The sequence below is a fragment of the Helicoverpa zea genome, chromosome 2, assembly GCF_022581195.2.
Source record: "Helicoverpa zea isolate HzStark_Cry1AcR chromosome 2, ilHelZeax1.1, whole genome shotgun sequence".
Lineage (NCBI taxonomy): Eukaryota > Metazoa > Arthropoda > Insecta > Lepidoptera > Noctuidae > Helicoverpa > Helicoverpa zea.
In genome coordinates, this window is record NC_061453.1 from 10,839,838 (window position 1) to 10,867,229 (window position 27,392).

Genomic DNA, 27,392 nt, shown 5'->3' on the forward strand with positions numbered 1-27,392 from the left:
CAATAGCGGTGTAATGGCTGGTCTGGCTCTGAAATTGAAATTAGAATTGAGTTTGATACTTATCACGGAGAGTACTTTCATTGTAGTTACTTATGGAGAGATAGATATTGTGTGTGGTACAATCACATGGCGATTCGTGTAAAGTAACATGATATGACATTACTTTTTGCCAAAAAATCGCTAACGACGAAGTTACTACAGATCTTGATTATTTGGCAAAAGCCCCGTTTAAATATTCAATTAGCATTAACAATTTGTTATTTTCCAATTGTTACTTTAAACGAGTCAATATTTCATCGATACGAGTAGGTATCTAAAGTTGCTCAAACTGAACTATATTTTGGCGGCGTGGTGTATGTTTCACTGCAGTTACCAACCAGAGCCAGGGTTATTATTGTCCAGCACAGTGGACCGTGACCGAATGTTTCCACGTTATTCGTAACATTCTAATTTAGCACGCCAAAGGTTTTATTAGAGCCCCACTTCCGCACTCATTTGAATAACTTGAGCTACGACCAAAATGTCACGTCATGTTACATTTGTCAGAGGCATAATGTGCCAATAAACATGTACTTAATAGGTTTTGGCAACTATGATCTTGAACTTTGATGCCCTTTTCATCTTTGAATGGCCATTGAGAATAGCGATGACAGAATAATTTGGTATTAAAACACAAGTTTAACCTTTCACACGCATCATTCGAAACAAACAGAATGGATCATCGGATCATTACAAAAGTGACTAGCAATTTAAAATCACCCATATTAAATGAAGTTCAAAGAAGCACTATCTACACAATAAGCACAGATTGTGTTAAAATAATAGCCGATACTTAACGTAATTCCGAAGTCATTAAGTAACGCAATAGACACATAATGTCCGCATTAATGACCCACATATGCAAATCACCACTTAAGGTGCATAAATTAGATAATGACAAGGAGTGAGGTGTCGAGATAGGTTCGCTTGAGTAACCGAGTTCATTTGTTTGCAGATGTCAGTCCGCTCCGAAAGTAATGGATAGCCACAGTAGATCGGCTTCGCCGCGCGAGCCCATGCGGCCGCAGCATCGACCCCCCTCGCCGCCGTCCCCTCCCGGTGCCTTCGACAACCGAGCCTACCAACACGACGAATCCGACCCCAACCACAACCACAACGACTCCTTCTCCTCAAACGGACCACAGCAGAATGGCCACACTAAAGAACCCAATGGAGAAACCAAAACTCTGGAAGCAGTGAACTTAGAACTGATCAACCTCACTCCGAAGAATGGCAATGCGAAGAAGAAAGACGTGGAGGTAGACATGAATGCCACCAACCCTTACGACGAGTACTTCGTGCCAGTCAACGAGCATAGGAAATATATGAGGTAAGTGATGCTCTAATGTTGTACAGTATTGTCGTCAAGACAATGTTTATTTGTCGATAAGATTGTAAATATGAATTGTCAACTGCTACGTAAGATCGATTTGTGATACCACATTTTGCGGTTACGATTTAAATCGTCTTTGTAACGAATGCTAAAAACATTGATCTGTTACCGCTATCATTGATCAAAATAGATGACCTGATGCGATTTGTTTCATTAAGAAAAAATAAAAACCGGCCAAGTGCGAGTCGGACTCGCGCACTGAGGGTTCCGTACAAATCCTGTATAGATAAAAAGTGAGTCTCGCGCCAACCGTTCAGTTTAGAACAATCATAGTTATGGTAATTTCGTGAGAGTCAAAACAGTTAATATTTTATAATATAACTAAAATAGTAGGCCAGTAACTTGTAAAAGTTATTTAGGTATATACAACATTTTATAGTCATCATTCAGAAATCTGATTGAAAATAACTAATTATGTCTTAAAGGTCATTGGGCATATCTGACCCGCTTTGTAAAAAGTGGCAGACATGAATCAAAGTAGTTTTAAATCGTGGAGAATGGTATGACGTTTCTTTGAATATAAATATTTTATTAAAATTCCATGGACACGAATGTCCAGGATCGTTTGAAAAATATAAAAGACAAGCAGTTTCAGAGGATTGTAGAGGTTGCAATGCTAGTTTTTATTGTTAAAGACTTTTCATAAAGAAGGAAGATGCCAATTCGGATGACCAGGATCTGATGAGGATCTGGAAACCCTGAGATATCGAGGGCAACTCTTGAATATTACAATATAATAATTTGAATATTAAAATATTGGTTTGGAATCAAAACCAGACATGTGACTGTATTTTTGAGGGTACTGGTAAACAGTAAAGGTTTGGAGCTGATTTGATTATGGAGACTACAGAGAGTCGAGGAAACTCCTGAACGGTATGTTGCAACTACCACGTGTTTGCGCTTATTTTATTTGTATTGGCGAAGACTTTCCACATAGATAGGTTTGACTGCCATTGTGGGATCGATAGCAAAGATCAGATATAGTTATGGGAACTCTTTTACAATTTATAACGTAACCTTGTGTGGGAGCTTATTTTATTTTAGGTGATGAGAATTCACTACTTTCTTGGGTTAACGCAGCCATTGCAGGAAGGGGATCTTTTATTTTTGAGGGATTAATCACCTAACGAGCCCCAGTTTCATGTTTTTTTCGAAACTGCCTGACGACTTGTAACTGTCGAATTGTAACAACGACTTCTAGAGAGTAGGATTCGGGGCTGCTGGCTTTACGTTTCTAGAGCCTTGACAAAAGTGTAATTCTGTCCCTTTCTTTGTTTTATAAAGTCGGCTTTATTTTATTTTGTAGCATTTTACAAACAAATCCAACTCCAAACATATAAAAAAGCAACAAGAAAACAAAAGCAAGAAAGAAATTGAAAAGATGTTAGGTTCATCGGTCTAGAAGTCGGTGTCTAGAGGATGCATCTATATTTATTTAACCACCGAGATCTAGACCGATGCATATAAACAGTTTTCATGTTGGTTTTGGAAGTTGTTTTTTTTTTGTAAAAAGTTTTTATTTTTAACTTTTGTGAAAAGTTCTCGTCAATACGAATAATATAAGCCCAAACACGACGTAACTAAAACATGCCGTTGAGGAGTACTCTCGACTTTCTCACGTCTCCATTATCAGGTAAGCTCTAAACCTTCACTGTTTGATAGTATCACCAGACATACATCTGAGAATCAAGTTTTAATCCTATGCATGCCTACAATTTCTAATAATTGCCCTCGATTTCTCAGGATTCCCATCATCAGGTCCTGGCCTGATGACAATGGAAATAAACGGCGAGTATACTCTTTCACTACAAAGAAATGATTTCTCAAATCCGTCAAACTTGGTCGTTTAAATTCTCCATTGAAATGAGGAAAATATTTGATGTTTACACCTGATTTTTTAATATTTTATGTAACTTCAAATTTATCATTTTCGCAATTTTTCCTTTATCTGTACTTTATAACGTTGCTTCTCGCCGAATTTCAAGATTCTGAGTTCACGGGAAGTACCTTGTAGGTTTTGATTCCCTAGCGTGTGACGGAAATTCGTCTAAGGTGTCGGTATAACTGCTGTATCTTTTTATCGAGTTAACTTAGAAGTTTGATTTTTTCACTGCCTAAAGGGACAATAGACCTTGGTATTTGGTATAAATTTCAATTTGATACCTTTATTCGTTCGTGAGAAATAAGGTAGTAAGTTTCATTTTATTAAAATATTTTTTTTTATATTATATAATTAAAAAAATGAGATTTTCGAAATTTTTCCTATATTTGCATTATATGACAATACTTCGTGCCAAACTTCAAGACTCTGAGTTTACGGGAAGTATCCTGTAGGTTTTGATTCCTTTGCGAGTGTCGAAAATGTGTTGAAAATATCGACATAATCGGATGTATCTTTTGATTGGCTTGCCTTAGAAGTTTGATATTTTCACAGCTTAAAGGGACAATAGACCTGAGTATTTCATGTGAATTTCAGCTTGATACGTCCACGCGTTCTTGAGATAAAGGGTCTTGACAGACAGACAGACAGACAGACAGACAGACAGACAGACAGACAGACAGACGGACAACAAAGTGATCCTATAAGGTTTCCGTTTTTTTCCTTTTGAGGTACGGAACCCTAAAAAACATCGAAGCATTTGATAATGGAACGTAGAATTTTCATTTCGATTAGCTACTTTGATTACGTGATTGGCGTACATCTGTGCGTTCGGTTCAGGCCTACTATTTCAGTCACCGTTACTTCAGTAAGAGTAGTCGCACAATGCAGTTTTTTATCTGATGTTGGTTTATTCATTATCAGACGAGCCTCCGCTTGATACAGTTATCTATCATCAATACGCAAGTCATGTGAACTAGTTTTATTTTTAGTTATTTTAAGATGTTCCTCATGATGCCGTTAATCTGTAGAATAAATAACAATAACATATCATTAAAATTTCCACTTTAATTAAAGTAACATGAAGTAAATTAAAGTCCTTACTGAAGATGTATTTATTGCCTGTTATAAGTTATAAGAAACAAACAATGTCAGCTATTTATCGCTGACATATTTCAAAGAAAAACAGTGATTGGAAACAATTAAACGAAACATTATAATATGAGCTGGCTGCTAAAGGCCGACTAACACTAATAAAAACAAAATAAACAACGGCAACAGTTCATCTAGTGGTTATAACGCCGAGGTTCTCAACATTTGTGATCTTATGAACGAATCAATAGCTGGTCCTATTAAGTCTATCAAAGAAACACAATGAGATCTAAAACTGGATCGCTCAGACAGGAAGCTAAGATTATATCACTACATTTGATAAAACATTAGTAAAGAGACCACCTATGTCCAAGGCAATCCGGTTGCTAATGAACCTAATGATAATAATACACTGCTAACAATTCGCAACCGAATGTTGAGAGAGGCTGGTTCATTGGATCATTTCAACGAAAGAGATCGGTATCCACAAGTACCGTTTGACCGCGGCTCCGTACAAATCGTATAAACTGGAGTGCCGTGCAAATTTGTGACCTCCACGGATCGAATCGTAGACTAGATTTAACATGGCTTAGAGAGAAGTTAGTCAAAGACAGTAAAATTATATACCGATGTCAGACAGACCATTTACGATTTAGTCAAAGACCAAAAATATGGTTCAGTTTTCTTCTAGTGTAAATAGTTCTGGCCAAACTCAATGACGACTAGAAACTAATTTCCATCCATAAATACGCTCATGTGGCCCATACTTTGTGCTTCTTACCTCGCACTCCTCAGCTACCTAGTTTTAGGTGTCAGCTCAACATGCCCAAAAAATATTTTCTACGCAAAATCTCACTCGATCTTCCAAGTAGCCATAAAATCGAGAGCTTTACATGGTGTTATATTTTTAAAGTGTGAAATTACCTATAAGTATAGGGACTATATACATATAACGACTTCGTCTAAATACAATAAATTACAGCTGTAAAACTACTCATTGAAATGATGATTGGAAATGTTTTGCGCTACGTTTAATGTCATGGCTAATGGCTACGTTCTTCAATTGTATCATATAAATAATAATTGAAATCCTGTCTAGACGTACCTTGGAAGTACAACACTCACTTTAGTTCACTAGTGATTTGAGCACAAATTGCAAATAAATGAAGATCTTACGCAATGCCGATGAAAAAAAAACAAACGACGAATTCTTTCTACAAAAAAACAATTGCTTTTTAATCTAAAAAGGTCTTGAAACAAAAAGTTCCAATAGATATGTCACAAGCTTGTCAGTTTTGTCACAAAACAGAGGACGAAGAACTTATCTTCAGTGAGCGTGTCTCCAATTGGTCACAGGCCCGCTTTCCGCATCAGTGACACCTCGGTTCACTCCTGAAGACCATAGTCCTAGGGTTCACGACCGAACTGTGAAATTGTAATTAGCATTTACTTGTTTTAAAGACATCGAAGTTTCTAGAGGTGAAATACCTTTTGGAAAAGTCTTGTTTTTGTCTTAAAATAGGTAGGTAGCCGCTTCTTTGACATTTTAACAAGTCAGGTCAATAAAGAACTACATATTTGTTAAAAAAACTACAAACTAACTACATGAAGTTAGTTAGTCATCATTACTACACCCGATGAACCGTTCCATTGCAGCTCCGTACCGATGCGCTGCGCTTGCGCAAACCAGCAAAAAGGTGTACACACCGCGACCTCTGCGGAATGTAAACACAAGCATTATACGTCAAATACAATTAAATAGTCAAAGTGCAATTTAGAATAGATCGTCAGCAATTTAAATAATTTTAATAATAATAGAAGTATTATGTATTGTGGCTCGTGTTATTAAAATGCAAATAGTGCTTTTATGTTCAAATATTTGTCGCGTCTCATCTAGGCACTGAGAGACTTTGTGGACAAAAGCTTGTTTCCTGCATCAACAAGGAAGATATCTATATCGCATCTTATATTCTACTTAGTTACCAAATGACGCATCATGTTACTAAATTCTAAAGAGACAGCGTAAAAGTCTGACCTTTATGTACAGATATTTATCAGATTTTTTTCAAAAAGATCTGAACTGAAAACCGCAGTCATTATTTTTATGAACTTACAATTACAAGATTATATTGTACAGTCTAATAAATAAGAATTTTCTAAGGTAACTTTTACCATATTCCCGCTCATCTCCTCTCATCTCCACTAAGGTATCACCCTATACATTAAAGCATGGACAGTGGACAGTCTGCCACAAATAACCCGGCGATCATCGTTACGCAACGATGCTCAGTGATCTGTAAACTCGCTCAATAAAGCACAATATTAATTTACTTCGACAGTTTCGGGTTTTCTATAGTTCGTAAGTAACTTTTCATTATGATTTTGGCAAAATTACGTAGGTACCTATGGTGGCTAATTATATCGATTATTGAAAAATTTAACCTGTTTGTGATAACGATTGCTGGTGTAACTTTTAAATTAATTTAAGGTAATAACAATCCCTTTACTTAAAAACTTATTTTGACATTTATTTATTCTACAGCGCCTTACACAGCTCTTTACGAAACTCATAATTATTCTGCTATTTCTGATAAAGATCAAATTTGAAATGATAAAAGCCGTTGACAAACAATTTGATTTGTTAATACGTAGTGACCTTGAAAGTATCCCACCGCGAATGATCGTCACGTATTTAAACGCTCCTCTGAATTGCAAATTAGTAACGTATCTTGTTCAAAATTAGCCTCACTCGTGAAAATATGTCAAATCACAATGTTAAAAAACATCGATGAGTGTTGTTTATTCATGACTAACTTCTGATCGTGGTTTTACTCGCATAGAAAACTACTTCCCGAACGTAAATAAAATAGCCTATTATGTTTTGCGTGAAAGTGGAAATAAAATCATACATCCATGCATTAATACATATTCGTGTCTACACACAAACTTTCGCGTTTGATAATAAATGTAGGATTTAGTTGAATTGAATACAATACAGACATTCTCGAAATATTTTTTTCCTTAATATAATTTGCACCTTAGCCTCCGCTTTCTTCGTTTTGCTTAACCCACTTAGCATGTGCTTAAAGTAACTTTAATCTAAACTTATCTCCTCAAGAAACACAAACCCTATCTACCTACAATAATGACTTAGCTTCCCAGTTTAACTAGAAAACTTATCTCAAGTTGAGTGACTTTAAACAAACAAGCATTGTGAAACTTCCACAAACGCTCAATACTTTCATACAATTAACATATAAAACTAGATATCTTTGTTGTTAAATTATAGCTTCCGATTACAAAGGTTTTGTAGGAAACTGCGTAACTAACTATATCCTTTTCCTGAAGTGAACTCGTAAAGAAATCTATAAATTTGTTTATTTAGACTTTTATTAGCTGCTGAAGGACTTGTTCATTTGAATTTTAGCTATTGATATATCCTTACTAATATCATAAATGCGAAAGTAAATGTTAAATGATACTTTTGGTACACAGATAATCCTAGACTACTTTTTATCAGGCTGCGGGAAGCAGTTCCTTCGGGCTCGAATAATAGCGAACGACGACTAGTATATTTATAAAACAATGTTACAGATCGTTGATAGTAATCTTAATAGGTTTTACTTTCATTTAAAAACTATTTATACCTACCAACTGAATGTTCGCTGATTGGAGCTTACATTTTTACGACACATTCCGAACTTGATTTCATTTCAAGGAAAATTTTATACAGATTTAAATCCTATAATCTGGCCAATTTTTACGAGCTCAGTTTGACTTGTTTCACATAAAACGATTGAAGGTCGTCCACTTTGCAATTAACATTCTAAAAAGTTCCAACTAGTTTACTTGGATGGATTGTTTCACTAACGGCTGCTCCCAATATTTTATCTATCTGTTAATTTGCTTATAAGAGATAAGAGAATTTTGACATCAGCCCAGTACATGTAATGTCAAATTCTTTTCTCTGGTAGGCAAAACAACATGTATATAATATATTGGGAACGGCCAAAGTAGCTGCAGGAATTCGTGTCTATGGATGTCCTGCAAAAAAATCAAACAAAAATACATATGATAATTGAACGTTATTAAGTAGTTAATGACAGTAACGGAAATGTAAGTTTAACTCGGAATACTTGTAATAATAGCTATTAACTATGAGCAGTTTCCTCGATTAGTTAAATTGGTCGCAGACGCAGTCGGCCATCCTTTGTAAGATTCCTGTCTTTGACTTTGTTGCGATGCGCTTCTATCCAGAAAATTCTAGAAAATGTCGCATATCTACATATGCGTCAATTAATTGCATTTCCTTTAGCGACGCCTTTTCTCTTGCCCCTTATCATGTCGTGTCATTTCAAATCATTTGATACTGCACATTCGACGTAAAGAAAAACATTCCTACGTAATTCTAACAACAATCATTCTCATAAAAACTTAGGTTTATAAACAAATGCGCAAGCGCAGACAGGTCGTTCTTGCAATAAGACTGCAGCAATAATAATCTAGTTTTAAATACCGATTGCGATTATGCAAAGTGGTAACAGTTTGATCTTTAGAAAATGGCGGGCGATAAGAAATTGATCTAGTTTTGTTTTTTTTATAAAAATAAATGTTGTTTATTTTGAATGGATCCTTCAATTCATCGCTATTTAGATCAAAGAAACGGCTATGTCATTCATTCTTAAATAGTTTACATTAAGGCACCGGATAGTTGTAGGATACCGATAACACACGTAGACGGTAATCTAAAATTTGTGATGCGTAATTTGTCATGACACATGTGTTCAGAATTTACTTATTTCAATAAAAGCAGATTAGACATGACTAATTCGATGACGTCGTTCCTGTATGGATGACATTCAAAATATAAATAAAAATAAACATCAATAAAATGTCAAAGTTTTTAATAATAAACTGGTTGTTTAGTTCTTTTGTTTCATTTTGTAGTTGTGATTTAGGTGAATACTTCATTTATATTTTAAATTAATTAGCTTTAGTTTTCATAATCCTACAATACGTGAAATTAGAATCAACTACCTATCTACTTAGGAACGAACTTCCCACAACACATCTCCAAAACAACGTAATTTCTAAACAATGTGCTTTAAACTTAAAGTAGACTTTCACCGTCAAAATAATGGCTAAATATCAAACAGAACATGTTAATCCCACGACAGGTGAGTATTGTTGTGGCCCGGAAGCCAGGAAGTGCACATCACGACCTGTTGCATTATGCAACATGGTCTCTGACATCGCCTGCCGGTCACTCACGGCGACCAATGAGGATGTGCAGTAAATATGTTCAATGTATTCAAACCTTCTTTGTTCTTCCGACGGTGAACCGTGGCTGCATAGCTGCGCGCCTTTGCCTACTCGGAAAAAGTCAGTGTCAAATATTTCCGTGCTTCTCAATTTGAATATTTTTATTTCATTAACACACGTTTGGAAATACCAAGGTCTTTTTAAATATGAATTTATTATTTAGCATCGTCAATTAGGTATTTCGTTATTAATTTATTATAAAAATATTTAATACTCGTGAAATTATGATAGTTTTTTTTTTTTTTTATATAACATAATTTGACTTCAAACGACTTCGATCTTGGACTGCACCCAAAGCTTTTGCATTAATCACAGCGCGATAGGTAAACGTCTCAGAGAGTGCAACTCTTCAGAATTCATAGTTAATTAGAAAGTTGACTCATACATTGCATTAATTCGCTGCTTTCCAATCAGTTTAGTTTACACTTTCTTCAATGTATGACAGATAGTTGATCATTATCATAAACAGTTAATAGCAGAGCTAGCTTAGCTAACGTTAGTAGATCAGGCTATAGTAATCACTGTTATAATTATTATTCTTGTAAATTAAAATGAGTAATTTATAGCTTTTAATGAGGGCAATAGATCTAGTGCTTGTTAAAAGTAGCACCTTTGTCACGAGTCCAAGGTGATTTAGTAAATATAGGCACTTACTAATACTGTATCTTAAAGTCAACACGTTCATTAATTAGTTACTTGTTTATTCCTTTATACATTTCAGCGGCAAAAGCCTGTCGACTCGATTAGTTTCCTTGACTTTCAAATAACGTGCCTGAACAGAAGTTTCAGGTTGCACAACCATTGCTTTTGTTACAAACTAAAATCCGGCAGAAAGTTTTTAAAACAACCAAACAACCTGGACTAGTTGTAAACAAAAAAATAACACGTTAGCTGTAACTATTTGGTATTGTTTCTAGAAAGCCGTTGCATATTCAAATGTAACATTTATACACAAAGCGAGCGTGTGTCAGGCTTAAAGAAATTCATAACAATAGGAAATGGAGCTCGGCCCGAAGTGAGGCCATGACGAAAACATTGGCATTGCATTTCAAAGCCTTTGCCTCACTAGTGAGTAGTGTAACAAACTTAGTAATTAAATTTAGATCCGCTATGGATCGATTGTTTAGTCGATTAGTTCGTGACTCACGATGTACACAAAAAAGTGTAACGATTAAACTTTATAATGGGATTTCCAATCTTTGTTATAAAAGCAATATGACAACATAAACGTCTACTAATGCTTGATGATAGCCAAAAAATCCATTGGTGAATTTATCTACTTTTACAAGTTTTTACAAAAGTAAGTAACACTAAAAGTGACCGCAAAAAGTACTTATTTTTTCGTATCTAACACTTCTTACTGGGTCTTATACTATTTCTCAAGTTTCAAGTAATGTTAATCAATGAAGATCCAAAGACCTTGCATTAAACCCCGTCAGCTCAAAAACCAACTTATTCACAAATTAACCGTAAAAACATGGTGGTACGCGTTAAATATTTAATTAACTTCACCTCCAGAAACTCATTATAGTGTTTATCAAAGATTCAGTTGGCGTCCATGAGCATGGGAGCAGAGAAGCCGAAACTGCGACAACGTCGCCTTAGGGAATATAAAGTGGACCCCACAAGGCGGCCCGTGGCTTATTTTCAAGTATAATGTACATTTTGTATGTCGGAAATTTGATACAAACCAGTTTGAACATACATTGTCATAATTTACTTGTATCTGTAGATTTTAGTTTCATCGACTTAGTCACAGTGAGAAATAAAATAACAACAAAATCATAACTTAAGTATCTAGGTACAAACATAAAAAAATATATAGTAACACCTTACTAAAGAGTCCATGCAGCACCTATAAAAAAATTCTTTAGATGCCATTGAGCACAGCACTCACATGTAGAATAGTTTGTCTATTGTCATGAAAAACAAAAGAGGATCGTTGACCACGCTGGCATATAGGAGAAGACAAGCTTGCGCCCAAGATTGTGGTGTTAATACATACTTAGTTAGATTCCTAAAGAATAATGTCTGTCAATTGCTTCAATAAAAACTTCTACCGTGATCATTTTACGATCAATTAGATTGACATTACATAGGTTTTTTAACTGAATTCTTTGATCAATCAATTAATCAATTAAATTACCAATTGGACAACATGCTATGTGACCACATACATTTTTAAAGAAGCGGGTAGGTATACTTGCTTGATTTCATGAAGATATCAACTGATGGAAGTAAGTACGGAGAATAGCGGTAAACCTTCTCATATGGAAATAGATTCATTTACACGCCCTTTCCCATTGCAGTGCAAAACGGTACTCAAATGAGATGCATTGGATGCAAAACGACGTATAGTAATTGCTGTGTTTTGAGACGTACATCGATTAAAGATAGTTATTATTGTTCTTTAGAAAAATACACGTGCATCAAAGTCTGATAATACTTCTAGGACTATAAGGAAACCAACTCTAAAACTGTTGTCAAAACAACATGTAACGTACAATACCGCACACAGTTTTCTCCAAAAGTTGTGCAATTCCGCGCGACACACTGATATTTGAGCCCATTCATGATCTGAATAGACAGAGGCTTGCTCAATGGCTCGTGTTCTGATTGATCACCGATCAACACACGTGCCGAAAGTAGGTCACATATGTTGACGGCGCGGCGTTTTGAGACAAAACAGGTTTAACACGAACTAATTACACCTCCACATTTGAATAAGGAGTATCTAAAGCTTGAAGTTAAGAAGCCGACATGCTTGTGCAGATTTTAAATTGGCCCCATTAGACTTTTTAAGTCATAAAGCCAAGTATGGCTGTTTTAGTTGCTCTTTTCGAAGTTGAGCTATAAAAATTATACTATCATTAATATTCTAAGTAACTTTTACGGCTGACATAATTTTCTGCATATCCCAAAAAGTGTTACTTTATAGGACCGTAATTTGACGTGTAAAATTGTTACGTGTGTTTATGCCAGATTATATGAAGTCTTGCATCAAAACTAAGACCTAGGGACATAAGGTGCAACACAGGACTTAATGTTCCGGCAGGGGCTCGCGGTCGCGGGTCGCGGGAGGGGAACAAAGCGCAGGGCGACGACCCGGCGACCGCGCTCACCTCGCGACCACCGGCGGATTTTATAATAACCGACATGTCTCACTGTTCTATAACATGTCTATGGTCTAACTGTTGGAGTGAGGGAGAAGTGCATACTCATAAGTTACGAGAAATGCATTCATTTTTCTTATGGACAGCAAAGGTTACGCTCTGACTTGGTTTTGCAAATTCGTGCACACCTATTATGGTCCTATTTGGCTGGTTTAAGACGAAGGGATATAGAGGTAGGATATTACGATCCAAAATAATTATTAATAGCTGTAAATCATTCGGGAGATCTAAACAACACTACGAGCTTTTCTGTTAACAATAAAATTAACGTCTAAATGCTAAACTATAAAGCAAACACGGTATAGTAGGTAAGATCCGGCTATGTAGATAAGTTAGTAATCAAAATATGAAAGTAAAATCTTAAGTGCATTATATCATAGTAAATTAGTATCTAATTAAGTATCAATTACGTTGAAAACAGCCAAGTTAAACTTGTGTAGCAATCAATTAGCTCAAAAATTACGTCAAACAAGCGTCTCACATAATCTTATACATTAACTGCTAAGTTTAAAGTTATGAGCACGTAAGTTATTCGTTTTCTTATAAGGCAACCTCTCGTACCAGGAATGCGACACGCCCTAACTCTTGGCTTCCGACCTTCAAATACCTTAAGCCATGTATTTGCATAGGTGCATCCCAAATCAGTCTTATGAACCATGACTTATAAATGACACTGCATTTTGGACACTAAGCTGCCTACTTACGAGCTATTTTCGGTGTAATCACTTTTCAAAGCCATTCAATGTTCATTCATCATCAAAAGTTCACATGAATCCTCAAGTACAGATAAAAATACGATAAATTCATGTCAAAGATTCTCAAGAATGATTGAACGGTAATTATGTTCCTACCTCTACTTTCGTAGCCACTAGCAATATTATATAGTATCTTCGTAGACACCAATTTATTTCAACTTAAACGCTATCTCTAGAAAGCTTACTCGAATTATAATGAAATCGTTTAACAAAATGTCGTCATCGCATCGTTATACAAAATCACTTTCTACAACAGAAATAAGAGTTACCCATTTATCTCAAAATATGTAAAATACATTCTACATTATTTACTCAGTAAATTAATGAATCGATTAATTCTATATTCGTGTAAGGGAATAATTATCTCAACCTAAATTGGCAACATTATGATTGCTAAAAAATAAGTTAAATGTAGGTGGCACAAAAATATTCCTTAGTCATTATAGTCGTTAGAGAAAATTTTTGAACGAGTCCGTAGTCGGTGTCCATTCCTCGGTTGGGTGAAGGTGAATCCTTCTCATTAAAGTTTTTTGGCGATGGATATCATGGAAAATCCTACGGAGAGACTTTTAACCCTTATTTCGAATTTGTCCGTACTACCGGACAAGTACTTTAAAAAAATCCACCACCCCGTTTATTTCTATTTTTGCAACAAAAAAACAACTAAGCTATTGGGAGGTCGTTTAAATTTTAAAAGAAAAATAAATTATGCTTGTGACAACACAGAGTTTGACAATTGGCGAAAAAATGTCGGCGAAACCGCGCACTAAGAGAGTCTTTCAGGTAATTTATTAAAAAACATTATTTTTGATAGATTTCTGCGTAGATTTTTATTTGTGTTTTGTGAATTTAGTGTTCTAATGTTCAAATAATACGATTCCATAGCTTTTGCCTACGTTATTCATAATAATTATCGAGTTTTTTACTTGTCCGCCACACCGGACCTCGTCGAAACACCTGTATTTATTGTGTCTTATAGCTTGTCCGTCACGGCGGACCTTGTCGAAATAAATATGGTATGACCAGCAGGAAACCAGCAACGGTTTGTTTCGATAATTTTTTTACATCACTTGAACTTGTTTACCTGTTGCGTGAAAATTATGGTATTTTTTCTGTAGGTACCATTAGAAGCAACCGCCTCAAAGGAGCCGAAGAAAAATTGAGTAGCGAAAAGGCACTAAAAAGAAACCAAGGGGATCGATCTTTCAGTCAAACCGTCTGTAACAAAAACAAGTTGTCGGTTGTGAGGTGGCATGAGAACAAAGCTGCTACTCTCATCAGTTCCTATACTGACGCTGAACCAGTTAGCAGGATTAAAAGATATTGCAAGAATGCCAAGAGGAAAGTCGATGTTGATTATCCCAATATTGTGAAAGAGTATAACAAGAATATGGGCGGTAAAAAAACTACGGTTTACTGCCTGAAATGTGATACACGCCTTTGTTTTGTGAAGGGCAAAAATCCTCGCAACTGTTTTTTGAGCTTTCATGTAAAATAACACAGGCCCTACAGTTTCCTTGTACTTTTATAAAAAATAAAGGCTTTTTTACTATCATATTCTTTTACTTTATATACTATGCAACTTCATTCACGTATTCGATTAAGTCCGCTAGGACGGACAAGTCCTTTTAACACTTTTTTTATTAAGTTTCGATAATGTCCGGTGTGGCGGACATCGCTTTTCTCCATAAGGGTGGGGGGTAGAATTTTTTTTTAGTTTTTTGGAGGTTCAGAAAAACCATGGAAACTATGTTATACAATAAAATTTTAATAAGTTCACTATCGCCTTCTCTGTCGAAATAAGGGTTAACTGCTCGAGAAATAGAGGAAGGAGTCGAAGAGTGCGTATAATTAAATTTAACAATCTTTTATGCAAATCAAACCATGCTTTTGACCTAGGCCACGGTGGGTGATTTTGCCCACCGTGTAATTATGCAATCTATTTCGTAATTGGTTAATTATTGATAGTTTTGGTGTAGACAAGATGGTAGATAATTATTTTTACGGTAAAATCATCGGTTAGGCAAGTTTATAAATACTTTTTGATGGAAACGGCCATTATGATTTGAGTTAACTACCGACAGTTATTTTTTTACACGAATTTTTAATTATGAGTTAAGATCAATTTTGGTATCTTTCAACGTTAAAATTTGGAAATCTTTTAACATTGCTCTCTTTACAAATATTTTGCGTAAGGGCATTAAAATACACGTCCCCTTTATATGTACTTACCCACCTACAAATTTACCTACCTATATCTTCTTATCGGATTAACTATTTCTTTTAAAATCCTTTTTAATGGTGTTATAATATTTACAGAGGTGAGAAGCTGTACGTGACGGCAGACAAACGCGGTGAGAAGGGAGGTTGCAAGCGACCTCTCTGTTGGACCCTCCTCGGTCTCGTCGTAGCAGCCATAGTTGCCATCATCGTGCTAGCAGCCAGTAAGTTTTTAACTTTATTCATTTTTATTGTGTGCTAAAACCCTGTTGAAAAGTAAATCTTAGTGGTTTATCCTAAAAAGTTACAGTAATATGTGTTAACCTGTTCAAATTAATTACCACATACCCACATACCTGCAAAAAAATATGCATTACTGAAATGTTATCGGGACTAAATATATCTCGTAAGATTAACTTTCCACCCTAACCTTATGAAGTTTACCCTCATGTTTAAAATCTGTTTACAAATTGACCTTTGGTAATATTCTTCTGCAAACATACTCAATACTCAATACTTTACATACATAGTGTTAGAAGTAGCACAACATAATTTAAAGTCACTTAATTTGTAAGAATGAGCCTTTCTAACAAAATACCATCTACAATTACAGCGGGCATCCTCTTCACAAACACGCCAACACCCTTGGAGCAATACAACGCATCAGAACACAGCGTGAGTTCAGCGCGGGCGCTGGGCGGCATCAGTCACGTCCAACGTGACCACGACCATGACCATGACCTCGACCATCAGCATGAACAAGCACATCCAGAGCCTGAGCCTGAGCCTGAGCCTGAGCATAGTGCTGAACATGGAGACCACGACCATAGCATGGAGACGACGGAGCATCAACACGGACCTGAACCTCAGAGCGATGAGGGACACGAACATTCTGTTATGTCGGAGGAGACCGGTGATTCTACTATGTATGGTGAGTAATGTTTGAACTACATAATATGTAGTCGAAGTCAACGTTTTTGGTTAAAATCTATACTTTTAATAAACCTGTGGAGAAGTCATTTTTGAACATTTATTTATTGAAAAAGAGAGTAGGCAGCGTGTTAAAGAATAACCAATTACCAACAGAACCCATTTCTAGCATTTTTTGAATTCTTTACATGTAAAATTTCAAATAAATTCAGTATCCAGACAGAATAACTGTTAGTCATTATTTCGATTCTAGATAAGACAAGCAATACCGTAAAATATAGCAGGCTAAAGTTAATCTTTTATGGACACAATGTAAATAATTTTTTACGCAAACAAATGGTGATAAACAATTATTCTAATAAAGTTTCTTGTAATTTATTCCAGTGCCCAGGACTGTGGAAGGCGAGCTGAAGATAGATAACGAGGAATTTACTGAAGCACTCCAAGATAATGAGAGCAACGAGTACAGGGAGTTCGTGGCAAGCTTCTCTGACGGCATCAAGCGAGCACTGTTCGACAGGAACAGCCTCGATAACGGAGACAACGAAATTACTGTAGAAATCATACAGCTCAAGTAAGACACACTTTATAAACAACTAGCGACTGCCCCGGCTTCGCACGGGTGCAATACATGCATGCAATAAACTCCCTCTTCAATTATTCTTCTTCTTCAATCACTCTATTAAAAAAACGCATTAAAATCCGTTGCGTAGTTTTAAAGATTTTATACTATCTAGTGACTAGTGATACTGTTATTGGTCTATGGTGATACTTAATCACCCGTACCCTCAGGGAAATATTTCGCGGACCTGGAGAGATCTCCGAACCATTTTTTAGTAACTTAAATAAGAATTGCTTTGGAAGAAGTTTTATAAACAGTAATTATAATTATATTACATTTTATAAGTAATTTGATAAGTTTAATGATGTAAATAATATAGGTAACTAACTACCTAATTTTAATAAATTGCAATACGTTTACAGGCAACTAAGTTCTAAGAACGTAGGTACCTAGTTATAAGATCCTTTTGTACCTACTTAATTCGCAATAAAGATTTTAATTTGAATTGGAATTTGGTTATCAAGACAATACACTCTTATTTTCTTAAAATCTTTAAAATCTTTTTTACAAAAAATATAAAACCGACTCCTACAAACACTGTTGCATAGCGTATCAGGCATACTCTGCGCATGCCTACAACTTTCGAAAGTTTCCCCAGATTTTTCAGGGTTTTCATCATCAGATGACCTGATGATTATATAACCACCTGGAAGGTATACAGGTCTTCGATTAATCGGTGAACATACATAAAAAAAAGATCCCGACGAATTGAGAACTTCCTCCTTTTTGGGAAGTCTGTTAAAAATACTTACTTGTTTGTCTGATGCAAATGTTTATAAACATTTTATTCTTTATTTACAGAAAAGGATCCGTTATCGTCACCTACAGAGTCCACTGGAAACCCAAACTGAACAACGAACCTACAGAGGACTTGTTGAACGCCAACAAACTGCAGGCCAAGCTCGACGACTACCTCGCCAAGAATAACAGAATGATCAATATCTATCACATCGCTGAAGACAGGCTGAACACGAGACCTGTTCTCGATATCTGTCAGATAAACAAAAATGGATGCGAATATGGCTGCGAGTTTGATGAGATGACTCTGGAATTCACCTGCACCTGCCCACATGGCCAAATCTTGGACCTCGGCAATCCAAAAAAATGCATTACTTTACTGGACGCAGAAACCGAAAGGAGCGAGGAAGACACAAAAGCCAGAGATTTTACAGTTCTGGCGGCAGACCCCAAACCAGTCACTACTACCGTTGCCAGTATAGAAGAAAAACCCACAACTGAATCGAACCACAACTCCGAGCAAACTTTCGACTGGAAAGAGACGCACCACATGATGCCGGAAACGACTACTGAACCTGAGGCAGACGTTAACTTCTCGCACATTTTTGGCCACACGAACAGAAACCAAGACCAACCTGAACAGGTTAAACCTGATTCCAGTGAAGAAACCCCTACTCCTGAGCCAGAACCGAAATCTGAGCCTGAACCAAAGCCGGAACCAGAACCAACAGCGGAACCGGAGCCAGCATCAGAGCCCCACCCGACTGCTGAGCCAGTACCAGAACCAACTGCAGAACCGGAGCCAAAAGCTGAACACGAGCCAGAACACAAACCTGAACATGAACCTGAACCAACTCCGGAACCAGAACCAAAACCCGAGGGTGAGCTAGAGTCAAAACCTGAACCTGAATCAATACCAGAACCCAAACCAGAACCGGAACCGGAGCCAGAACCGGAACCAGAGTCAACAACATCAACACCTGAGCCCGTTGCGTTAAATCCTGCCTTCATCTTACGTGAAGAAGAACAAGCAAGACAACGCGCTATGGAAACTGAATCGTCTTCTGAAACACAACCTGAACCCGAACCAACTAGAACCACCACCCAGGCAATTGAATCTTCTTCCGAAGTTACTCAGACTACGGAAAAAGATACATCTCAAATGCCCGAACACGAAATTGAGCCAGAACCAGAGCCCGCAGCAGTCACTGAGGAATCAAGTATGACGAGAGTGGCAGAAGGCAACCATCAATCAGAACATCGCAATGACCATTTAGATACCTCAGAAGAAAAGTCGATCTTGTACACCAATGAAGGTAAATTTGAATATAAGCCCATTGAGGAAGTGGAAATTGAAATGACAACTAAGAGAATATCTATATCCGAACCAAACCTTATAAATGAACCCTCATATGAACCAAAACCTGAAATAATTTCAATTTTAAGTGCTAAAGAGAACGATCCGACAGACGAACGACAGGAAGAAACGACTACTGAAATATCCGACTGGCTTGAAAATCAACGTAATCCAGAAAAATCGGATGACCACAACCAAACCGACTTTGAAGAACTATTCAATAATACCGTTAACAGAATCATCCACGAATCCGAACAAAGATCCTTCAAAACCTTTGATGAAGATTTTTTATTTGAAACCACGACGACCTCAAATACTAAATCTATAAACGATAATGATTCCTTCGATTTGACTAGCAAAGATATGGATAACCCAAGGACAGAAAAAACACGTAGACTCGAGGAAGAAATTAAAGTTCCAGTTCAAATTCCTGCAAGTGAAGAAATGTTTGATTTAGATAATATCACATTAGAAACAACTACGAGAATGGAAAGCGTAGCGGTTACAGAAGACCCGGCCATGATTTCTAAGAGTGAAACTGAAACAGAATCGACACTAGTAGAAAATGAAGGTGAAAGAACTGATACTTCAAAAGTATCCATGATAACTTCTATCCTTGAGGAAGCCAAGTCACTAGATACTAATAAATCAGTACCAATTGAAGTAACAACATCGGAGCCAGAAATAATCAAACAATTTTCTATTAATAAGCATTATCAAAACTCTGAAGAAGATAAATTATTAGACGTTTTGGAGAATAAACCTAATACTGGAACTAACAACGAAACGTCAACCGAACGCGAACCAGAAGAAGGCATGGATATAACATTTGATGCTATAAATATGCTTTACAATAGGTCCTCCAAATCTATAGAAAAACCACCCCAAGCACCCAAAGATACAACAGAAGGAAACAGCGTACAACAGACCACAGAAGAGGGAGAGCTATTGACCGACAGAACACGAGGTACTACTGACTCAGATTGGCTATCAGAACCCGTTACCGAAATAAACTACAATGAAGCTATGAATAAAATGGCAAAGCACGAAAGTACAGAATCCTCTGTAACGAAAATTGAAGAAATCATGAACCATGGCCAGGTTAAAGATGATTTTGAACCAGATTACTTAAACAACATGGGTTCTACTGGTAATAAGCAAGAACAAGACGAACCGCTGTATGGAATGGTGCATGATTATGATAATGAAGATACTCGTTTTAAAAGAGTGAACAAAGAAGTAACCACTGAAGCGCCAAAACCAGTTACTACTACTGAAGCGGGAGAGGATACAACTGTTATGAAAGAAATCAGCCTCACCACACATGTGCCTATTGAAACAACTACTATAAGTGAGTACATTTACAAAATAGCTGAAAAGACCATGCAGGCGCCAAGCGAAACACTAGTCGAACATAAAGAAGCTGAAGCCAATAACTCTTCATCACAGAATACCGAATCAACAACAGTTAGCAGTGATGAACCATCCCCGACCACGAGTGCTCAACCTGAACCCGCTACGAATGCTGAACCGGAACTCACTGCGAATGCTGAATCTGAACCCGCTACGAACGCTCAACCTGAATCCGCTACGAATGCTCAACCTGAACCCGCTATGAATGCTGAAGATGTACCCGCTACGAATGCTCAACCTGAACCCGCTCCAAATGCTGAACCAGCGCCCGTCTGGGAAGAAACAGAAAAGTACCTAACAGTGAAAGAATTGAACAAAAATACCGAAGAAAGTACCGAGCCACACCAAGGGATGGGTGACGAAACACAAACACCTTCTATAAACGAACTACCCACGGAGGCCACGATGATCGAAAGTTCGGATAACGCTACAGTATCTGAAACCGAAGAACCTAACTTCCCTGAAAACCCTCCGAATACAACACAGGCGAGTAACTTGAACGTTACTATTTATGAGATATCTAGTCATAAAAGTAACAGCACGGTTCCATTAGCGAAACCTACAAATGCACAATCTGCCGAGTACGATGACCACGAAACAGAAATGAATCCTTTCTTACCAGAGGTGGAAAACAATAAGAGTTTAGTCAAAAAACTTCAAGAAGGTCATGATCTCGAACCTAATAACTTAACTGAGACCCAAAACGAAAATACGGAGGAGCATGTTATCAACCAATCGGAAGGTCTAAACTCAACAACTAAAGATACTTTGTCGGTCCTAGCTAAAGGGACTAACAGAGACAGTAAAGATCAAGAAGAGAGGGTACCAGGAACTTCGGACGATGACACTTCATTTAATGAATTGCTCATGAACGTGGACACTCATGAAAATGTCACAAGGGTTACCTCGAACGCGACAACAGACGCCACGACCTTGGCAACCCTTGCTAAAATGAATGATAAGGTAGTTATCTCGAAGAAAGAGACATTGCCTATATCCAGGTTCTTAATGGACACCGACGACCTAGTTTATAGTAAGGAGCCAACAACAACGTCAACTAGCGTAAAGTTGGAGACGGAGCCTGCGAGCGCCACGACCTCGGCGCCAACGCTCAGCACTGACGGGGAGTTCCTGAGCGTTGTGCCCATCAAGGAAGGAAAAGGTCTGCTGAAACAGCAGAAAAGTGAAAACATTGAAGAGCTCAATGATATAAGTGATTTGCCAAAAAGTGATAAAAGGACATTAGATGCTACCAAATTTGATTCAGTAATTAATAATGAAGCGTAGTATGCAGCTCAATGTTAACTCAACACAATTAGTTTTAACGTTGCTATTTCTTTTCCTGTGATCCGTTGACCCTGTCGATCAAATTATCCCGAACAAATTATTTTATACCAATGTAAATGCAATATTTTATTTTATGAATTAATTCAATTCTACTGGGTTTCGGTCCACAGAAACTTCACAGTACCTTTAATTGTATTGTCCTTGTATTCATATTGTGAACATTTTATTCGTTAGACTAGTCAAACTAGGAAAAGTCATCGTCTTGAAAGAAAGATTTAGATTTATTTATTTGCTTGTCTTTATATAAAAATAGGTGGGTTGCGTAAAAATGTATAAATAACTGGTAAAACGTACCCATGCAGGTACTATAAGTATTTTACGCGATTCATACTTTATGAAGGTACACAAAAAAACCTTGGATCTTGTAATATTACGGCCTCATACTTAGAGGATTACCTGACAGTCCTATCTTGTAATTGTTACCATAGCTAAATGTATATTATTATTATTTTAAATAAAATTACTTTTGAATCGGGCGCTGTTAAGTGTAACGAGTTTGGGAATAAACTGGCGTAACCGTTAGACGGCGTTTGTTTTATATATTTCTTGTGATTGTCTGCCATGGCGAATGTGATAACTCGCAGATAAACATTCCGTTCGTACTTATTAACTTAGTGATATTACACAGAAGTGAGGTCTGATTGTAAAATAATAATTAATTTAGTACTTGTTAACTAAGATAAATATTTTGTATAAATGGTTGATTTGTAAAATAATTGAATTATGTTGTAAATAAATATAAAGTTAATAATAATTATATCACAGTGTTTACTTTCCTACAATTCCACTATGATTTAAGGGTAAGTTGCAATAAAATAAACCTTTAGGAAACTACAGTTACCGGCACGGATGTCGGGCCCTGACCTTCACCTGCGCACAAGCGATTTACTGCCTTATTGCCTTATGCATACGGGTGCGCAAAGCGATCCCCACTCTTCCGCCGAGAGCCCGACATCCGTGCCGGTAACTGTACCAACATTTATATTAGACTTCAATAAGTACCAACAAATATATAACTCTATTTAAGTCAGCAACCTTAGGATTTGTATTTATGTCAATCACAGACACATTTCTTGTTTTGGTCTCGGCGTGATATCATCAATCTCTTGTGTAGTTATTTGGTCATCCATTGCCATCCTGGCGCATAGACAGCCATCGCCCATAGTGCCATTCCCACTCACGATGCAGTTACCCAAGACAGCTTTACAACTGTTATAGGGAAATAGTTTCACTTCTTTATATGTATTTTTTTCTTCTATTGGAGAATTGATTGCAGGAATATCAATTTCCAAAAATTCCTTCAATTTTAACGTGCCATCAGTCTTGTACTCAATTAATGGCGCGTTCTCCCGCCAATCTCCACAGGGCCTAATTGGTGCAGTTTTAACTTTAAAACGTTCAGAACAATCACAACCTTCACAGAAGTTATCAGTGTTCTTATCTGCCTTAGTCATGTTTAAAGGTTCATCAATAGGTACAAAATCATATTCTTCTTCTTCAACAGTCTTAGATATTTGTGCACAAACGCATTTTTCGCCTTTATCACTCATTATACAACGGCCTAATACTAACTTACAGTTGACGACTTCTTCGTCATTATTTCTACTTTGTTTTCTTAATTCCTCAATTCCACTATTTTCAAAAATCGTTCCAGGTATATTTTCGGTAGAATATTCCTCTTTTAGATTCTGTATACAGCTAAATGCATGTTTTTCATATTGAGACTTGAGTATTATTTGTGCACACGACGGGCAGTTTATGGTATCTGAAAATAGCAGTAAATATTTGATCAATCCATTATCATGTTTAATTTACACTTCGTGATTTTTTGTTTTGTGGCAAAAATATGATTTGCAGACCGCTCAGTGCTCAAATAAGTTTATTCACCTAGCGTTGATTTTAAGATATTTTTTGCCGTAAAACCAAATAAAGGCTAACTTACCATCTTCGGTTTCCATTTTTGTCATAAAGGACAAATCACATGCTGAACTTGAGTCAGATGATATTCCACTATCTGGCTTAAGATCTGCAATAAAAAAAAGTATATATATTTTCTTGAAACACATCTCTGCTTAAAATCCTCACTCGTCCTTTCTTGAGCTACATTTATAGGTCTTCAAAATAATATTGGTTTTAGTGACCAAAAAGTTTTCTATCGACGCATAAAACCTCTTTTACTCAATGTAACACTTACGATGTTTCACCACATGTCGTTTCTTAGCGTACACAGTGGCGAATTTCTTCCCGCAATCATCAAACAAACAGATAAGAGACGAGTCTGAAGTGTGCGTCTTCATGTGAGTCTTCAAATGATGTGATTGTATGAAACCTGAAATAAAAGTTATATTTAGTTAACGTTCAGTGGTAGTCATTTTTTACGGTGTTGCCTTTGCTAATAAAAACTCTTAAATTAGTTAAAAGTTTGGAATATTGAGTGGTGTTTTCCAAAGAATATTGTACTGGAAATTATTTTTTTCTTCAAAATTGATGACCACTTTTGGATATGGATTCAAAAGGAAAAAGAAATGGTTTTATTTACAACTGAGATAACTTTGCAATTTGAGAACTACAATTACATCCCTATTAAGTACCAAATAATAACAAAATTTGCAAAACATCAGTAGACCAAAACTCACCTTTATTACATATCTTACAATAATGTTGCTTTGTATTTGTGTGTGTGAGCTCATGGTGTTTCAAATGGTGTGCAAAGTTAAACTTCTTGGTGCAGCCCTCAAAGCTACACTCATAGCGCCTCTCCGACAGGGACTTGTGTGTTTTCATGTGTGTCTTCAGTGCCGGCTCACTGTGGAACACTGTGCTACATTTTGTGCATGTGAATTTTCCTGAAACAACATTAGAATTACTAAATTTCAAATGGCAATACGTAAATAAATAAAGAAAAATCATGTTAGTTACTGTATAATACTTGTATAACAAGAATAGCTGAATTAATTTGGCGAGAAATTAGTGGCAACCTTTAGCTTCAAACCCGGAGATGGTCATAGCATTTTTATCCCCATTTGGGTACTATTTAGAGGCTAGCATTTAATAGAAACTACTAGAAACAGATCTTCAGATATGGATAAAAGATATACATAATAATATAACCTTACCTCCATGTGCATATTTGGTGTGTCTTTTAAGAAGTATATTATCTCTGAACTCTCTTCCACATTCGGAACATTGAACTGTCCCTGTCCTCTCATGCTGCTTCTCATGGCGGCGTAGAGCTGATCTGAAATAATAGATTGAGATATTTTTATATTTTTCTACCTATTTCCACCAGTTTCAGCTAATTCCTGAAGCAACTTCCTAAGGGTCCTTTTTGTGGACCCAGGAAAATAGGTCTAAGACTAATCTTCCTATTGGTACTTGACAAGTAATTCAATTAATCTTATTCAAAGTCAACATTTAACATTTCAATAAATAATCATCTCAGAATTTTATACATATGTGTAGGTGTAGCTGTCAAAATAAAGTTTGATGAAAATATATTAACTAATATTTAAATGTACATTAAGCTAAAAATGATGAAGTCCTCCTAGACGTTTCCGTCGACGGCGACACCCTGGTATATATCGGCAGTTTGGTTTCGTTCATGGGCTCGTACATGACTAGCGAAACGAAACTTTGCCTTGAACACGCTGTCACAAAGGTAGGTCTAGTTATAGCAGGGCTTAGGGCGGGATTTTTAGAGCTGGCGTTTAGCGTCTAGGGCTTCAAGACGCCGCTGTTCAAAATCCTGTACGCTCTTATGAACAGTTCTGCGCCACTCAGGTCTTTGGGTCGCTAGTTGTTCCCATGAAGTTGGCGATAAGCCAACTGATCTTAGGTGGCGCTTTAGTACATCCCTGTATCGCAAATATTGCCCTCCAGATTGGCGTTTGCCAGTACTGAGCTCAGAGTAAAAAATGGTCTTAGGCAATCTGGAGGACTCCATACGTACAAGGTGACCGCACCAGCGCAATTGTCCCTTCATCAGGAAACTCTATACCTGACATAGACGATGGTGTCGTATCTATAAGTCGTAGTGGTTGATCTATAAGCTAAAAATAGCCATTATCTAAGTGATTACTTAACAAATATGACCTAGACATGGGATATTACAATGTAAAGATAACAAAACATTGTGCAATACTTCTTTCATAATTAGAAACATAATATTGATTTCTTCTAGTTCATAAAAAATATCAGATTATGGTTAAGTTTTGATGCCAAAAAAATTGTAATAATTATTCTTAATTCTATTAATATTCTATTCTGATCCTCTAATTCAGATGTACAAACATTTATCATGTGACACATTGGTCATATAAGGATCACAGTTTAACTAACACATTATATAACCTATTTAAATATGTACATACCCAATTAACACTCATTAATATGTTATATGTTACGACTTCTTTCACAATTTATAAAAAAAGGGACTACCAGCTATCCATGGGGTAACCAACCCTATTTCTGCACCACACTATTCATTAACACCATCTTATACATCTTATTAATTAATTAGTGTTTATATACCTACTATTTACTTGGAACAAAGATGATTAAATAATGACATCCCAGGTCACCAAGAGATAATACTTTAACACATTTATTATTGAACATTTAATTACTTAATAATAGATAAATGTTTGACATAGACACAAGTTAAGTATATATATAAGAGATTAAGTGGAAAAACTTACATAAAGCTGAAGTTTTTATTGCAAACTTTGCACTGAAACTGGGGGTCATGGCTCTGCTCGTGGCGCTTTCTTTCACTGTCATATTTGAAGCTCTTGGAGCAATGACGGCATTTCAGAATACTTTTCTTGTCGGGCATTGTTGGATACAAAATAATCTAGAAAAATATTTAATTATCGCATAAAAAATACAAAGCTTTGTACACTTGTTGCCACTTTTCACTTTAGTTAAATTTAAGTTGGGGTAAGGCACGGTTAATTAATGTTCATATCTGAATGTCAAAAGCAAACTATACGTGAATTAACCTAAATTAAATTAGTCCGAGCAACCGCCTGCCCAAAACACTTTCAATGCAACATTGATGAAGGAGCATTGAGGATATTATCCTAACTTGACTATGATATGAACTCTGCTGTC

General features: G+C 36.4%; 2 protein-coding genes and 1 long non-coding RNA gene across 4 annotated transcripts in view; 2 read left to right on the plus strand and 1 right to left on the minus strand.

The window, feature by feature from the left end:
* LOC124641839 (titin-like) overlaps window positions 1-23,034 on the plus strand; it is a 67,482-nt gene extending 44,448 nt beyond the window's left edge. Inside the window, exons 3-7 of the mRNA XM_047180079.1 lie at window positions 995-1,369; window positions 15,973-16,097; window positions 16,487-16,804; window positions 17,188-17,377; window positions 18,227-23,034. Coding sequence (XP_047036035.1) covers window positions 1,017-1,369; window positions 15,973-16,097; window positions 16,487-16,804; window positions 17,188-17,377; window positions 18,227-22,220 — 4,980 coding nt within the window. The 5' untranslated portion in view covers window positions 995-1,016 and the 3' untranslated portion in view covers window positions 22,221-23,034. The remainder of the gene's footprint in view (window positions 1-994; window positions 1,370-15,972; window positions 16,098-16,486; window positions 16,805-17,187; window positions 17,378-18,226) is intronic.
* On the plus strand, window positions 14,236-15,205 carry LOC124641880. The gene is made up of 2 exons (XR_006985716.1): window positions 14,236-14,436; window positions 14,772-15,205. It is a non-coding gene; the product is annotated as an uncharacterized LOC124641880 (long non-coding RNA).
* Window positions 23,035-23,250: 216 nt separating the features above from the next.
* LOC124641847 (zinc finger protein 14-like) lies at window positions 23,251-27,368 on the minus strand. 2 transcript variants are annotated; one of them, XM_047180099.1, is made up of 7 exons: window positions 27,281-27,343; window positions 26,978-27,132; window positions 25,397-25,518; window positions 24,917-25,126; window positions 24,475-24,609; window positions 24,223-24,306; window positions 23,251-24,045 (listed from the first exon to the last, which is right to left on the minus strand). In XM_047180099.1, exons 2-7 carry the CDS (start codon window positions 27,112-27,114, stop codon window positions 23,339-23,341), a joined length of 1,395 nt encoding a protein of 464 aa, XP_047036055.1. In that variant the 5' UTR covers window positions 27,115-27,132; window positions 27,281-27,343; the 3' UTR covers window positions 23,251-23,338. The 2 variants fall into 2 exon arrangements, with proteins under 2 accessions (XP_047036055.1, XP_047036047.1); XM_047180091.1 differs by having other exon boundaries at window positions 26,978-27,368.
* Window positions 27,369-27,392: the final 24 nt, after the last annotated feature.